Source organism: Papaver somniferum, unplaced genomic scaffold (genome assembly GCF_003573695.1).
Source record: "Papaver somniferum cultivar HN1 unplaced genomic scaffold, ASM357369v1 unplaced-scaffold_117, whole genome shotgun sequence".
In the NCBI taxonomy this organism is placed as follows: domain Eukaryota; kingdom Viridiplantae; phylum Streptophyta; class Magnoliopsida; order Ranunculales; family Papaveraceae; genus Papaver; species Papaver somniferum.
Window position 1 is genome coordinate 5,614,148 of NW_020620714.1, and position 15,613 is coordinate 5,629,760.

General features: G+C 39.5%; 1 protein-coding gene and 1 long non-coding RNA gene across 2 annotated transcripts; both read left to right on the forward strand.

The window, feature by feature from the left end:
• Window positions 1-1,017: 1,017 nt before the first annotated feature.
• On the forward strand, window positions 1,018-2,983 carry LOC113329417 (bifunctional riboflavin biosynthesis protein RIBA 1, chloroplastic-like). Its single transcript, XM_026576292.1, has 6 exons — window positions 1,018-1,252; window positions 1,392-1,613; window positions 1,695-2,020; window positions 2,115-2,244; window positions 2,325-2,621; window positions 2,732-2,983. The coding sequence occupies exons 1-6, from the start codon at window positions 1,025-1,027 to the stop codon at window positions 2,966-2,968; spliced, it is 1,440 nt and encodes a 479-aa protein (XP_026432077.1). The 5' UTR covers window positions 1,018-1,024; the 3' UTR covers window positions 2,969-2,983.
• An 8,839-nt stretch (window positions 2,984-11,822) lies between these two features.
• Window positions 11,823-13,831, forward strand: LOC113329497. The gene is made up of 3 exons (XR_003349914.1): window positions 11,823-11,944; window positions 12,124-12,215; window positions 13,188-13,831. It is a non-coding gene; the product is annotated as an uncharacterized LOC113329497 (long non-coding RNA).
• The last annotated feature ends 1,782 nt before the right edge of the window (window positions 13,832-15,613 follow it).

Genomic DNA, 15,613 nt, shown 5'->3' on the forward strand with positions numbered 1-15,613 from the left:
CTTTCAGCAAAAATCTCGGTATAATCATTTTTGGTGGGTAGTGGTGGACGATTAAAGTATTTCAAGCTCTTTAAATACATATATAATATAGAAAAGCAGTAGTCATAACCCCCGTTCTGATTATCCTCCTCATTCACCTTCCCTCCATTGTTTTCTCTGCTCTTCAATTTCTCAAACTTCATAACAAGAAACCGATTGTTTCAAATTTGCTGCAACTTATTGTAGTGATCAGGCCTTTTTTGATTATATACATGGCGTCATCTCTCAACCCAGCTTGCTCTATGATAACTACTCTCTCCCATTCCCAGTAATCTCTCTCTCCCTGTCTCTGGATCTGAATTTATTGATTTCTTTGATTTTTATATGATTTGCTTATTGTTTTTCATTAATCTATCAGGGCCTCCCACTGTGATCCTCAACCAATGTATGGGTTTGATTAATTTGGGTTAGTGTATGTGAGATTTTGTTTGGTTTCTTTCCAGAACCAATAAGTTTAAGTACTATTATTTTTATTTGTATGTGGTTACTAACAAAGTGTGAGCATCCATGAACAATCTTATATAGACATTATTGATCATATAGTATACTGTATATATGCATTAAGATATTTATATTCCTTCTTTCAAAATGATAGACTTTTTTTATTTTACACCGGAGTAAGAAGTGTGATCAGTATATTTTTTTTCCATATCCGCACTTGACATTTTTTCCATCTTTTCCCTAGGAAACTATGTAGTTTGGTAATGAAAATGTCACTGTCTACTTCTTAAAATAGAAACAAACCAATTACTTATTTTTGTATTATGAAGGTGCCTTTGTATAGTGAAATTGAAGTAGTTTATCCTGATAACGAAGTTGCTTACTCATAATAGTAAAATGTGTTTGGGTTTCCGTTGAATTTGTTTATTTTGGGAACTAATCTGATTACCTTTTATGGTTATGAAGAGGGAACAAATATTATAACTGGTTCAATCGGCTAAGATGGGAGAAGTCAATTGGAAATGCAACCACATCGAATATTTCCATGATTAGACTGAATAATTCACGCAAAGGTGACAGTACAGTTAGAGCTGTAGTTGTTTCTGGGGATGAACATACTAAATTATCAGGTGCAATTGATGATACACTGGCAGCAGATATGATTCCCACAACTGATGATTTTTTTATGCACAAGAATGAGCCTGATTGGGACACGCCAACGTGCGGATTCGCTTCCGTAGATGAGGCAATTGAAGATATTCGTCAAGGCAAGGTTTGTTCTCTTCTTGGATCTCTCTTTCTGTTATCCAAAATTAGTGAAAGTTGTATCCATAGCTCGGATCTGGGTTTGATGTGGCCTGATCAAAGTATCCATTATCTAATTCAGTTCTTCCTTTGGGTCTATCTTGTAGATGGTCATTGTTGTGGATGACGAAGACAGAGAAAATGAAGGAGATCTAATAATGGCAGCAGAACTAGCAACGCCTGAAGCTATGGCGTTTATTGTAAAGCATGGAACTGGAATTGTGTGTGTCAGCATGAAAGGAGAAGACTTGGATAGGTTACGGCTTCCTTTAATGGTTCAGACAAAAGAAAATGAGGAGAAGCTTTGTACAGCATTCACAGTAACAGTGGTACGTAGTTATCTCCCTTCTTAATACATGCAACTAAATGTTGATTGATTCCTATACACTTCATATAATGTGGTGTTTTAGGATGCAAAACATGGTACAACCACGGGAGTGTCCGCTGAAGATAGAGCAAAGACGGTCTTGACACTTGCATCAAGAGATTCTAAACCCGAGGATTTCAACCGTCCAGGACATATCTTCCCCTTAAGGTATAGGGAAGGAGGTGTTCTTCGAAGAGCTGGGCATACTGAAGCATCTGTTGATCTTGCAGTCTTGGCTGGGTTTGACCCTGTTGCAGTTATATGTGAGATCGTTGATGATGACGATGGTTCCATGGCAAGATTACCAAAGCTTCGTGAATTCGCACAGAGAGAGAACTTAAAAATTATATCGATTGCTGATTTAATCAGGTAAATAGTCTTGAAATCTGCAAATATCTCTTACCTTCAAGGATGATTGATAATTCTTGTAAAGTTGATTATTCGTATTGCTATTATTTTGTAGATATAGAAGGAAGTCAGATAAATTGGTCGAACGATCCTCTGTGGCACGAATACCAACCACATGGGGACCTTTCGACGCCTACTGTTACAAGTCGATGCTAGATGGAATTGAGCATATAGCCATGGTGAAAGTAAGCAAGCAAGATCCTTAAATTTGAGAAGGAACTATGCTGTTACGAAATTTTTAATGTGATTTGTGTTGTATAAATAGGGTGATATCGGGGATGGTGAAAACATTCTTGTACGAGTACACTCAGAGTGCTTTACAGGAGACATATTTGGGTCGGCAAGATGCGACTGTGGGGATCAGCTTGCACTTGCTATGAAACAAATTGAGGCAGCTGGAAAGGGTGTGCTGGTGTATCTTCGTGGACATGAAGGAAGAGGAATTGGTCTAGGCCTCAAGCTTCGAGCATACAACTTGCAGGATGATGGGAGGGACACAGTAGAAGCTAATGAAGAACTTGGATTACCTGTTGATGCGCGAGAATACGGCATTGGTGCGCAGGTACTCGTTTTATAATCAAAACTTTGATTAAGCTTGCTAAGGCCCTTAGATATTAAAGAAACCATAGCTAGCTCTAGTCGAGGATTCATCACTTTACTGCTTATTTGCAGATATTACGAGACGTCGGCGTACAGTCGATGAAGTTGATGACAAACAATCCAACAAAGTATGTTGGGCTCAAAGGTTACGGTTTGTCAGTTGTCGGCAGAGTTCCATTATTGACTCCAATTACAAAGGATAACCACAGATATTTGGAGACAAAACGGAAAAGAATGGGGCATGTATACAATTTTGAATTTAATGGTCGGCTTAACATTGATCTCATTACTGGTACTGAGCAGCAGTAACATTTCGATTGTGATAAACCAGGCAAGGATTACGTGCTTCAACTCCTGATCCAACAAAACCCTGGATGCGTTTTTTCCTCAGGGAGACCATGCATGATATTGTAAATTTATTGTCACTAATGGAGCCGCTTTTCTTTGTTATTGCTCGGTTTCTTATCCACACATTTAAAAGCTCAACTACTTTTTCGATATATATTGTTTTTTTTTTTTGAAGATAGATTAAAATTGATAACAGGGTGCCAAGGAGGCACAAAGGTACAGAAGGTCATACAGTTTACAGAAAGAAACAAGCCTGACTGAAAACAAAAATTACAAATTACATTTGGTATATTATACTTCCCCAATTTACGACGAGATCATCAAAAAATAAACCTTTGAAAGCTTTGGCCGGTAATCCCCATTAAAATAAGAATGCCTTCACGGCAATGATTGTATCCTCTTCAAGTTGAACTTTGTTATGGAAGCATCTTCTATTTCTCTCCAGCCACTTTGCCCACTGCTTTTGGGTCTGGTTTCAAATGTAACAGTGCTGTTTGGAAGGCTTTGAGGACCATAAATCCAGCAAAGGAAAAGAACCCATGGATGGATGAGATTCAACAGTTCCCAGTCGACGTTCCAAGGGTCGCAGCAATCTAAACTTAAAGGTTGTTCTTCTACCGCTCTTGGTTTATCGAAAACTGATTATTCTTTTGATGGTTTATATGAATGGACAACAATCTGAATGCTGCACGCTGCTGGAGCTCTTTGGTTGTGAGATGCTTGTCAGGGAAAAAGGATATCAGTTAGGATTGATAATTTGTGTGAGTGATGATTTAGACTAGAAATTTGTGATATTTATGTTGGTTTTCTTTGGGTACTGAAAATTGTTTGAGTGTTTTTTTTTTACTCCATTAGGGAATTTGAGTTTTAGACGCAGATTAAGAAGCCGAAATTGGGTTACTCAGGCTAACTTAATTCATGACTTATGTGGGGGAGGAGGGAAAGAAGAAGAGGGGGTTTAGAGAGTGTGTGTCTGTATTTAGACCCTAATTCCATTTAGTGGAATTCAATAGATTCATTATTTTGATCTCTGTTTCAATCAACTTTGTTATATATTCTTTAACTTTTCCTTGGCTATATTTTTTGTTTTGTTTGTTGTTACTGCTCTTAAACTGCTGCTGACAGGTATTCCGAAATTGAAACAAGGATGCAAAGTTTCAAAAGCATAAAGCACATAGGATTGGAAGTAAATGAAAATTTATACCAAGTAACCAAAATGCACAATGATCTACTAACACTTCCTCCTTTTACTACGCCGCAGTATTGGTATGTTACTCCCTGAACTCTCACCATTATCCGGAGTCACATTATTACCGGAACATTCTCCGATATCTTTTAAAGAAACAAGGGTATTCATGTGAGGAATTGCTTGAAGGCATGAAAAGCCCTTACCATCGTCATTCCGAAGCTTAGTGAAAGTTGGTGTATTAGTGTCATAGCAGTATAGGTACAAACTCTTCTGTTTATACCATAATAGAACATCACTGCTCTCTGTGATTCCAAATGGTATGTACTTGTGCATCCCTGTGCAATTGAATCACAAGCACTCCCGTGTAGTGCATTTGTTTAGGGTTTAGATTCATTTCTCATCCACACACCCCAAATTACCAAAACCGGTAGAAATAGTTTTCACCCATCAACAATTGGCGACCACAGTGGGAGGTTAATCTCTCGGTTGCAAAATTGGATTCTCAATATTCATTCCAACCTTCTCAATTTTTGGGATAGATCTTGGGTCCGATTCAATCATTAACCTATTCTTTTTTCAGTTTTCATCTCGATTTTCATCTCACGCTGTATCTTCGCTCGCGAGATTCTTCGGAAACCATAAATGATTCAGATATCATGGGAAGTGTGGCTAGAATGCTGGAGGATGTCCTGGAAAATTAAGCTGGTATCGCTAGAAGGCAGAGCAAAACATTCCGCCTTTTGAACGATATAACAGCCCAATTACAAGAAGGATCGGCAGGCATTTACCTAGACGGTGCAAGAAACGCTGAATCCTTATCTAGAATTCATGCCTTTACCAGCGGAGATGCAGAGAGAGCGCGTAGCCACATGGGACTCAGGAGAGACGAACAACATGATCCAGCTAGCGGCAAAGACTCGAGATAACTCCACAGAAGAAAATACTTATCCGGGATGCCACAACGTTTGCTGGATAAAGAAAAAGAACCTGCAGCTTACGGAGCCTTGCTAGAAGATTTGTACCTCAAGACTCTTGCCGAAGCTCAGAAGACTGCCCAATCCACAACGACCCTTCATCCAAGTGAAGAAGTGCTCGAGGAGGGAGAAATCACTCAAGGAACACGTGAGTGCATAGGATGGGAGCGTTGAACTCATTCACCCAGCAATGATGTTATGACGCCTTCCGCATTCCGTCATCCAGTCAAGCGAGCCGCGGATATGATGACACACACTGTTTTTCCAACTCCGTATCCGAAGCGTGCCCCACATCAAATCCACATAGAGACGTCACAACGTCCGCTAACGCAAAAAAGGATGGACTCAAAGTATCCTCGTTTCCCGTTCCCAATGAAGAAGATCTTAAAGCTGTTGGAGGCATGGGTGCGAGACGGAGAGGTACAGCTGCCTCCTGTATGGTGTCAACCGACTGATCAAGAAGTGATAGATCCGAGATATTGCCACTATCATCGATTCCTTCATCACCCTACCAGTGAATGCAACGCCTTGAAGTGCATTATTCAGGAGAAGCTTAATTCAGAAGAGTTGCCTTCCCTCTCTAGAAATTAATGCGTACGACTTCCTTGAAGAGATTACTCAGGAAGATTCAGTTTCATGCAAATGAGGTTCCAAAGAGCAAGTAAGTTCTATTAAACGATTCTACAAGAAAGATAGTTTTAGAATTTACTGGGGACTTGGCATCCCACACGTGGAGAAAGAAATTCAATTATCAAACACCATGCTTGTTTCCCTTCATGTTCCCTTTTTCACACGATATTTTCAATTTCATATGACATATGCAATCATTCATAACCAAGATGCAAATTCCATTTTAGAATAAACTTTTTCGGAAAAATCATTCACAAAACTATCTCAAAAAATAAACCAGTTCAAAATTCAACCACCTATTAGTTCAAAACCTGAAATCAAATTGTGAAAGGAAATCCTCACAATCAGTCAAAAAAACATCAAAAGAAAGAACACAAGTAGGCGGCACGAATCCTTCAAGGAAAGTCCTTCAGCAGCAACTCGTCTTTCTAAGCAAGAGCGGATTTCATCCTTTGGAGTGCGGCCTGTTTCAGCTTCAACTCCTTAGAAAATTTTTCAACCTCTTTTTCCTGGCCAGCAATACAGTCTACATAAGGAACTTCGCCTTGCAGTTTCTGAAGCTCCTGGATTTTAGAAAATCCTTTGAAGAACCAAGGAGCGTTGAAATCGTACTGCACAAACACGTCTCGGTGACACTTCCAATCTTCAATCACCTCCTCAGAAACACTACGACCAGTCGTGACGCTCATCCCGTAAATGGAGAATAAAGCTTCTTGGACGCGATTGACCAATGCAAGGTGACTTTTGAGCTTCGTAGTGGTAGCAATATGGTCGTGCTTCTTCCATATCACCGTGTATAACTCCTCGAACTAAGCCGGCACACTGAATCCCCAAACCAACACATGACCTGCATGAGGGGTATCAAAGGGAGGATCGAAGATAGCCCCAGGAACAACAGGTTGCCTTGCCAATACTTCATCAGGAACCTTGTCAGCTGCAAGATTCCTTTCAAAAGAAGTCACTATGACTGCCTTATGAATGGGAACCTGCTCAGGAATATCTTTAAGGGGAGCCGCCTCAGCATTAACAGATGTTGCCTCTCCTGCATTCCTTCGGGTGTCCAGTTCACTCTGAATGTTGATTTCCGTCACGACCTCGTCTACAAGCTCACTAAGGTTACCACTTGGGGAGGCACTCTGTTCAGTCGAGCTTGCACCATCTTTGTCATTATCTTGAAGAGGATCATTATCACTAGACCTCTCCTTAAAAACATCACCAGACTTCTCATGAAGACCAGTATCGCCAGACCTCTCATTATGACTACGAGCCAGTCTTGCGAAAGCATTTTCTTTCGAGATTCCCTGATCGCCAACAAAGGATTACCTTTAGTGAAAGTTGCTCAGGAAGAACGAAACCAAGGGATCAAACAGAAAGAAATTTAAAATACCTGCATATTGGAGGAATTGAGGATCACCGAACCACATGCCTGCTTCTTAGACCTCACTCCTGCTTGGGGACTACAGTCCTCAGCTCTGGTTCGTTTACCTGGGAGTGGTTTCAACCGAAAATGCTCCTTCAAAACGTCAGAAGATGGTTCGCCGAGGGAATCTGTCACAACCTCCTCGGTGAATTTCTGAAAGGTTAACAATTGCTCCCTCCAAAATTCCTTATACCTGTAGGTTACCGCTGGGTTTCTTTCGATAGGCCAGAAAGGAAGACTCTGCACTGACGAAAATGTATCATCATTAAAAATGTCCGGGAAAAGTTCTTTTGGATCCTTCAACGGACGAAGAAATGGAACACCCTGGTCAAATCCCATTTGCCGGGCAGCCTTGTCAATATTGTACGGAGTCACGGTGAATGCTTCGTAAAATAAAGATGGGATATATCCCGGAATGCAGCTTCGCAAGTAAATAAGTTCCCCAAGACTCGCGGTTTCGGCATCAGTACGCAACACAGCATCAGGAACAGTAGCAAAAGTCTTTGGATGAACAATGGAAGGGTGGATCGAACCCCATGGACGATAACTTATGGAGGACACATTGTCGAAGACATCCACAAGCTTCACACCGGTTTTTGGACGTCTCTTCTGCCAACGAAGTATTCTCGAACCACCATACAAACTGCTGAGTGAAGTTGCAGGAACAAGAGCATAGATTTTGAAATGTTCCCACAAAAACGCCTGAAGAAAAGCAATGTGGATATGCGACTCCACCTTCTTATACCCATTGGAAGCATGCATGTCCGTTACTAAGGCGTCCAGATGAGAATACAGTGATCCAAGAAACAAGGAACCTAGAGGAAGGACCTCACCTTTTGCCAGCTTTATAACAACACATGACGAGGTCACCTCTTATTGTCTTCCTTCCAGAACCGTCGTCAAATATGTCTCTGGATAGCCACAAAGACAGAAATGCAATCACGCTGAGCTCATCTTCCAACTCCTGATCTGCTTTCGGGTCTGCAGGAGACCACTCCGACACCCACCAAGTGTAAAAGCATTTCGTATCTTTCTTCTCCTTCTCCAGGTCATCAAATTCTCCCGCCTTTCGAAGTATAACATTATAATCGCGACGTTCTGCACCAGAAAGTTTATAAAAGAAGCTACCGGCAACGAGCAGGTTCATCAATGCAGCAACTCTTTCCAAAGTAATGGTCATCTCTCCCCATCCACATATGGTTGTATGAGTAGATGGACACCACCGAGAAATGAAAGTGATCAAGCCTGCAACATCCTTCTTAATCTGAAGAGTGACGGATTCCATGATCGCATCAAGGATTTGCGCCTTAATCAAATTAGTTTTAATACTCTTATTATTCAGCATGCGTCTCATCCATCCTTCATAAGGACCCAGCGGGGTATGACATATCTTGAAGTCAATAGGAGAAGGTGGATACTCATTTCTCCGAAGACAGAATCTCATCACAAGTGCTGAAGAAGAGGATGGATCAGCTTCCATATTTTCTGAACCAGAGAGCAGGACTATCTTGTGTGAAGGATGCTTTCTAATTTTCGGAAAAGGCATGGTGAACAACTCATCATCTATGTTCGGCATATCTTTGAATCTATCAACACTCCCTGACTTGGCATCAGCATTATCCCCATAAGACATCTTAGCAGGAGCCCTTTTGTTCATTCTACAATAAAGAAGAAGCAGGAGAGTCAATACTTGTACGCGTATCATGTATAGTCCCGGCCGAGAAGGACACACATTCACATTAAAGTACACCAAGCTGGACAAAGAAGGCAAGGCTGGTATTGGGCCCAAACAAGGACGGTATTGGGCCACGTCACCAAACGAGGCAGGTGTTGGTTAAGTCCGCGAAGCTTGTGTTGGTCGAGATTACATGGCTAATATCCCCGAGCAAGACTGATATCACGTCAGTCAAGCAGGGCCATGCAAGCAAGACTCATATCATGTCAGTAGGCTAGTGTTGGGTCACGTCAAGCCGGTATTGGTCAAGGCCGATCAAGGTCACAAGTCTGGTATTGGGCCACGTCAGCAAGCAAAGCCGGTCAGGACCGATCAATGTCACAAGTCTGGTATTGGGCCACGTCAGCAAGCAAGGCCGGTCGAGGTCACGAAGCTGGTATAGGGTCGATGTTCAATCAGGCGTACATAGTGGGACTCACGTTCAACCGAACATATGGTGGGGACTGCATTCATTTGCACGTATTATAACACGGTTTTCTTTATTCATGGGAATCGTGTAAACGAAATTCAAGCCAAGGGTTTTTCAAGCTATAGCCTAAAAGCTAGGTTTTGCATGCAACAATGAAATAACTCGATCGTAGGCAATTTCTCTATATCTATCTTACATATGAAACCTTCCTTACCTTGTTTTAATCTCGAATCAATGAGTTCATTTGCCACCAAAACACTATCTAAAATTTGTTTATCTTTCACGAATGCTCCCTGGCAGTTGGAAATAATCTTGGGAATCACGACCTTGAGTCTATTAACTAGTACTTTAGCAGTAACTCTATAAACTCTCCCAATAAGACTAATAAGACTAATAGGCCGAAAATCTTTAAAGGATGAAGCACCTGTTTTTTTGGAATAAGACAGAGAAACGTGCAATTTAAACGCGAATCTATATTACCTCCATTTTGAAATTCTTTTATCACCTTCATAAAGTCTTCTTTAATGATGCTCCAGGTTGCTTTGAAGAATTTGTTGGGCATACCGTCTGGTCCAAGAGACTTACGATTTGGAAGCTTGTTGATTAACTGCAGAACTTCATCTTGAGATATCGGGAGCTCCAACAACGTCTTCTCTGCAGCTGATATTGAAGGAAAGACCAAGTGATCAACTTTGGGTCTCCACTCTTGCTCTTCAGAATATAGGTTAGGGAAAAAAGATACAGCTTCTTTTTGGATAGAAGCAGGAAAACAAATTCATGTCCATTTACTTGAATTTTATGAATCCAATTTGCTTTCCGTCTGCCATTCGCCACCACATGAAAATAAGAAGTATTCTTTTCTCCCTTCTCTACCCAATTCACTTTCACTCTAATTTGCCATTTTTGATGCACCAGGTGAGACACATCCTTAAACTTACCCAACAAAGAAATTCTCTCACTAAATTCTTGTTGAGAGAGGAAATGGGTTTCTTCCTTTGCATCTAAACGTCCGATCTCCTTCTCAAGAGCTTCCCGCTTAGTTTCTAAATTCATGAACTTATCTCTACTCCAATTCTTCAAAATAGGCTTCAAACTTTGCAGCTTTTTCGCGAGAATGAAACCGGCTGAACCTCGAAATTGGAATTTATTCCACCAAAATCTCATAACTTCAAAGAATGTTTCTTCCTCTAACCAGTAAGCCTCGGGGAACGAAGAAACTTCTGCGATCCACCTTGCAACGAGATAGGAGAGTGATCCGAAGCGCTCCTGATAAGTACCGACTGTTTAATATCCGGAAACAAAGTTAACCAATCTTTCGAGAAGAGAAACCTGTCGATTCTTGTCGGAGTTGGATTTACTTGTCCAGGTATACTTCCCAGGATATCAACAAGTCCTGCTTTGACAATAAACCTATTAAATTGTTTCATGGACTTAGTTCTTCTAGTTGCTTTATTCTTCTCATTAGTGAATCTAATGCAATTGAAATCACCACCTAAAATCCACGGACGTTGCCACAATCCCCTAATATCCCACAATTCATTCCATAACAAATCTTTGTCCTCATTACCAGCCGGACCATAAATATCCAAACAAAACCATTAACTCCATTTCTAAGTAAAAGAGTGATTGAGTATGGACCTTTTGGTAATCTGCAATCTTTTTAGCTTGAGTTTCCTGTATCAAAAGAAAAGAAACTTTTTCTACTGCCATCATCCTTCTTAAAACTTCTGCTATTCCTTTACAATTAAAATCCCTGATGTTCCATGAAACTATTTTATAATCCACCTACAACAGAATCCCCTCTCTGACCTGCCCTTCTCCTTCCTAGAGAATTATTCACTGGAGTAAGTGAACTTGCAATTCTCGCTTCTTCTCTTTCTGTTTTGCTCTTCTTTCTTGCTTTGGATTTATCTAATTCTTCTTTCCTTGTCTCTTCAGATCCCAATACCGGCTCATCTTCATTAAAGTCTTCTATTGATGAACTAGTAGAAGCAATTGAATTCGAATTTATCTAATTCTTCTTTCCCTACCTTGAGAAGCTGCTCCTAGAGATTGGAGAGCTTGAGGCAAGATCTGCCTTTGTTGATTATCCTGGTCTAATAAAATCATTTCTTTTTGTTTCTCTACAGTAAAGCTTTCAATTGGATCATCTTGCTCTTTAGATTGATGATCAGAGATTGGGCTGGAAGAGATTATTTGAGTTTCAGAGCTCACCGCCGTTGTAGTGTGAATCGGTGTAGACAGTTCCATCTCGGTGAAGATAACTCCTCCTCCTCGACTTTTATTAGAGTATAACGCCGGATCCAACTCTTGCAAGGAAGGTCCACTATCTGCCAAATTGATTTCTCTAGCAGTAATTCTGTCAGGCCCACCGGTCAAAATTCACCGGTCAAACCCACTGCTTGTGTGGCAGTGCTTTGACTTGACTTTCTAGTTTTCTTCTTTCTCAAGCAGGTTACTCGAACTCCCTATAACAGGGAAAAGAGCGTTGAGAAGGAGGAAGCCAGTTCATCAAAGCAATATCCAGGAGAGGGCGGAACAGATGGAAGAAATCAAAACCAAAGACTTGGTCTCTTTCAGGTTCATAAATGATAAACCCTAATCTCCTTTTTCAATTCGGGTATTTCTCTTCTTTATTATTTTTTTTTTCTGAATGGTATTCCTCATTCGTTTCGTCAATTTCATGCTCAAAAAGTAGATCAAAACAAAAAATCTTCAATTTATCATAGAAATTTTCAACAATTTGATCCATGAATCAGATTAGTGCTGCATAGGAGTTCAAGTTTTTAGCTTATAAAAGTCAAATTTAACCCGGTGAAGCTAGGTATTATAAAGCTGCTCATCAATTCAGGTAATTTTATCTTTCTCTACACCCTGGTTGAAGTTCCCATCGGTTCATTTGAAATTATTATATGGGTTTGTGAGAATGTGTTACAATCTGTATACGGTGGTAGTGATAAGCTTAATTTCTCATTGGTGGGAAACTTTAGCTTGGTTAAACTTGATTATGGTTTTGTTTACCATTGTTTGTGTTTGTTCAAAATTTCGAAATTACTTACTTCGCTTACTGAATAGGAATTGCGTTGTTTCTCAAAAGTCTTTATCGATCCAAGTATTCAATCCTTACTGCTAATATCAATCCTGGACCTGGAGGAAACATAAAACATGTCTAAATAGAGTTAGATTTGAGAAACACATATGAGGTAAGGATTGTCTGATTCTTAATTTTTACTTGACTTCAGTGGTGGTTTCACATTTCATTTTGAATCCATACTTGTTGCTGGGCATCAAATATTGTTACAACCCAGCGTTTTGAATTTAAAATGTTTTTTTTTCATCTTATGCTTGTTGGGATGGTTGCATGAACTGATTTGAGTACTAGGGAAATGTTCACCACCGTCAGCAGGTGAAGAATTTATCGTATTAATTTTTCGATAAAGTTCTCTCATTTTCTGATTTATATGAGATTGTGTGTATGTGAGCTAGCTATTGATAATTATTCTTTGAATTGCGCTGAATTAGTATTTTGCATAAAAGAATATGAAATGTGTACTATACTGCTATGTATAACGAGATGGTCTTATACGCATATGGCCATGTCTTATATGTGTGATTTCCTCGTATAGGAAAATTACGTTTTTTTGTTCAGAAACAATAAGAAACCTATTTATTAGTATTTTAGCATTTGTGATCAAATGATGGCTGCTAAGAGTGTTAATCATCCACTGAGCCTTATTTTGGTTTACAGGTATAGTGGTTGGGGTGTGAATAAAACTTTTCATCTTTAAATTTCACTCATTCATGATCTTGTCTCTGTTAGTAGTATGTACAAGGGTATTCCTCGTCCACGTGCTTACTACAGGTGCGCAATGGCTGTATGATGCCCAGTGCGGAAGCAGGTGCAGAGATGTTCGGGAGACAAGACTATATTACAGCTTATGAAGGAAACCACGATCATCCTTTACTGTCTTAAGACACATCAATAGCTCACACAACCATTGCAGCTGCTACTGGTCACCTCTCAGGTTCCATGAGCAACAACAGATAAACAACCGGCGCAGCGAATGGTTTCTTCTCTTCACCATCAACATCTCTTGTATTCCCTTACACTGCTAGCATTGCTACGCTGTCAGCCTCTGCACCGTCAAACTGCACACCAGTTGGCTTGTAAAGTTAAAGTTTTAATCTTATCGTGGCTTAAAGTCCATCATCCTACAAGTGCAATACCCCTTCAGCGACTGGATATTCACATGGGACATTCTTTTGGAGTGGCAGCCACCTTAGGTGTTTGGATTTTGATTTCATCTCTTGTCTGTAAAGCTTTTTGAATGGAGTTGGTTTTGTACTTGATGTTCTTTTGGTTTTTTTGATCATTAGAACTTGCCTGTATTGCTTGTACATTGTACAATTTTTATTTGTAAACTTCGAACAACCACTATTGTAAGACATCATCTGTATAAAATGTTTAACCCCTAATAAAATAAACCAGATTTGATAATATAAATTACTTTGTGTGAAATTTCTTTTCCTCTTCTATAATCGTGAGAAAATATTACCAGAGATTGCCAACAAACTCAAGCCGATCGGGGAAGAAAGAGGAAGGTGAAAGTGATTCACCGCCGACCAGAAAAGGAGATAAGAAAAAACAGTTCGCCGGAAAAAGTGAAATTAGTAAAACTAGAAAGTCAAGTCAAATTACCGCCGCATCAGCAGTGGGTTTGACTAGTGGGTTTTATTAGTGGGCTAGATAGAATTATTGTTTCTCTAAACAAGTTCATTTGAGCAAAGTCATGAGGGCCTTTCTCAAGAATCATAATATTGGGCATACCAAAATCTTTCAAGGCATACTGAATGAAGACAAAAAAAGGTTGTTGAATAGCAAAATCAGATAACCCCTTAACCCAATTTTTTTTTAATGGCAAATCTGCCCTTTACGTATTAGTGTTAATAATCTTGATTAGTGATTAAATATTTTGTTTAGTGATTAAGATAATTTTCAGAATTATAAGAGTTGTTTAAATGAAAAATTTGAGGAAAAAAAAATCAAAGTTTTGGTTTGGTTAAGAAGGAGAGAAAGAGAAGGAGAAAGTGAGAAAATTCTAATTCTTGATTCAATGGAGGATGAGGAGGGTCATCATTCATCTAAAAAACCTAGGAAAATACACATCAACTACAACAATGATCCAGAAATGGCTGATTTCTTAGATTATGAGAATGATTTTACACCCACTCAAACTCAAGCTCAAACTCAAACACAAACTCAAGATGATGATTTTTATGAGCCGAATCCTGATGATGAATACATTGATGAGGAACCCAATTCTTCTAATACACAGGTACACTTATATCTTATACTTAATCTCACTTCTATAGCTCTCAATTATCAAAAGTTAGGTTTTTTGAATCATGGTTCGGCGAAACAGGTTGAGGTTCGGCTCACATCTATGAGCCGAATCTACCATTGATGAACGGTTCGGCTTACTGAATCTGTTTACTGCATGCGCCGAACCTATAAATTCCAATTCCAACCCTTTTTCTAGACACTAGTTCGGCTTATATGAAAGTTTCATAGTAAGCCGAACAACATCCTGAATAGCCCGGAATAGAATCATTACTAATTCGCTTACATATCCAAAATCGTATGTGCCGAACATAATTTTTTAATTTCTGGGTTGAAATATTGTTACTGGTTCGGCACATATGGAGAATATCGTATCAGCCGAAACCTCTTATGTTTAAGGTTCGGCACATAATTTGATTATAGTATGAGCCGAACATAAATTTGTAAATTTTGGGGTTAAAATATTGTTCGAGGTTCGGCACATATTGAGGATATCGTATAAGCCGAAACCTCTTATGTCCAAGGTTCGGAACATAATATGATTATCTTCTGAGCCGGACATAAATTTGTAAATTTTTGGGTTAAAATATTGTTCGAGGTTCGGCACATATTGAGAATATCGTACAAGCCGAAACCTCTTATGTCCAAGGTTCGGCACATAATGTGATTATCGAATGCGCCGAACCTTGTTATTATATTCCCTTTCTGGTTTTTAACCTTGTGATATTCTTTGTAGATCGTGCTTGGACCCATGGAAAATCAACCTGATCCAGTAGACATAATTCACGAGGATACCAAGGATCACTTCCAAAATGATTTGGTATGTAAGAACCTTTTGCTTACCTTAATGTTATAGGAATATTCCAAAGTTTTGCTTACCAATTACTTGTTTTGGAATGAACGTAGAT

Bases quoted from the DNA above. Each gene is read 5' to 3' on its own strand.
- LOC113329417 (XM_026576292.1), top strand. From the start codon at position 1,025: ATGATTAGACTGAATAATTCACGCAAAGGTGACAGTACAGTTAGAGCT. The intron at 2,021-2,114 runs GTAAATAGTCTT...ATTATTTTGTAG, and splicing joins TCGATTGCTGATTTAATCAG to ATATAGAAGGAAGTCAGATA. The intron at 2,622-2,731 runs GTACTCGTTTTA...GCTTATTTGCAG, and splicing joins AATACGGCATTGGTGCGCAG to ATATTACGAGACGTCGGCGT.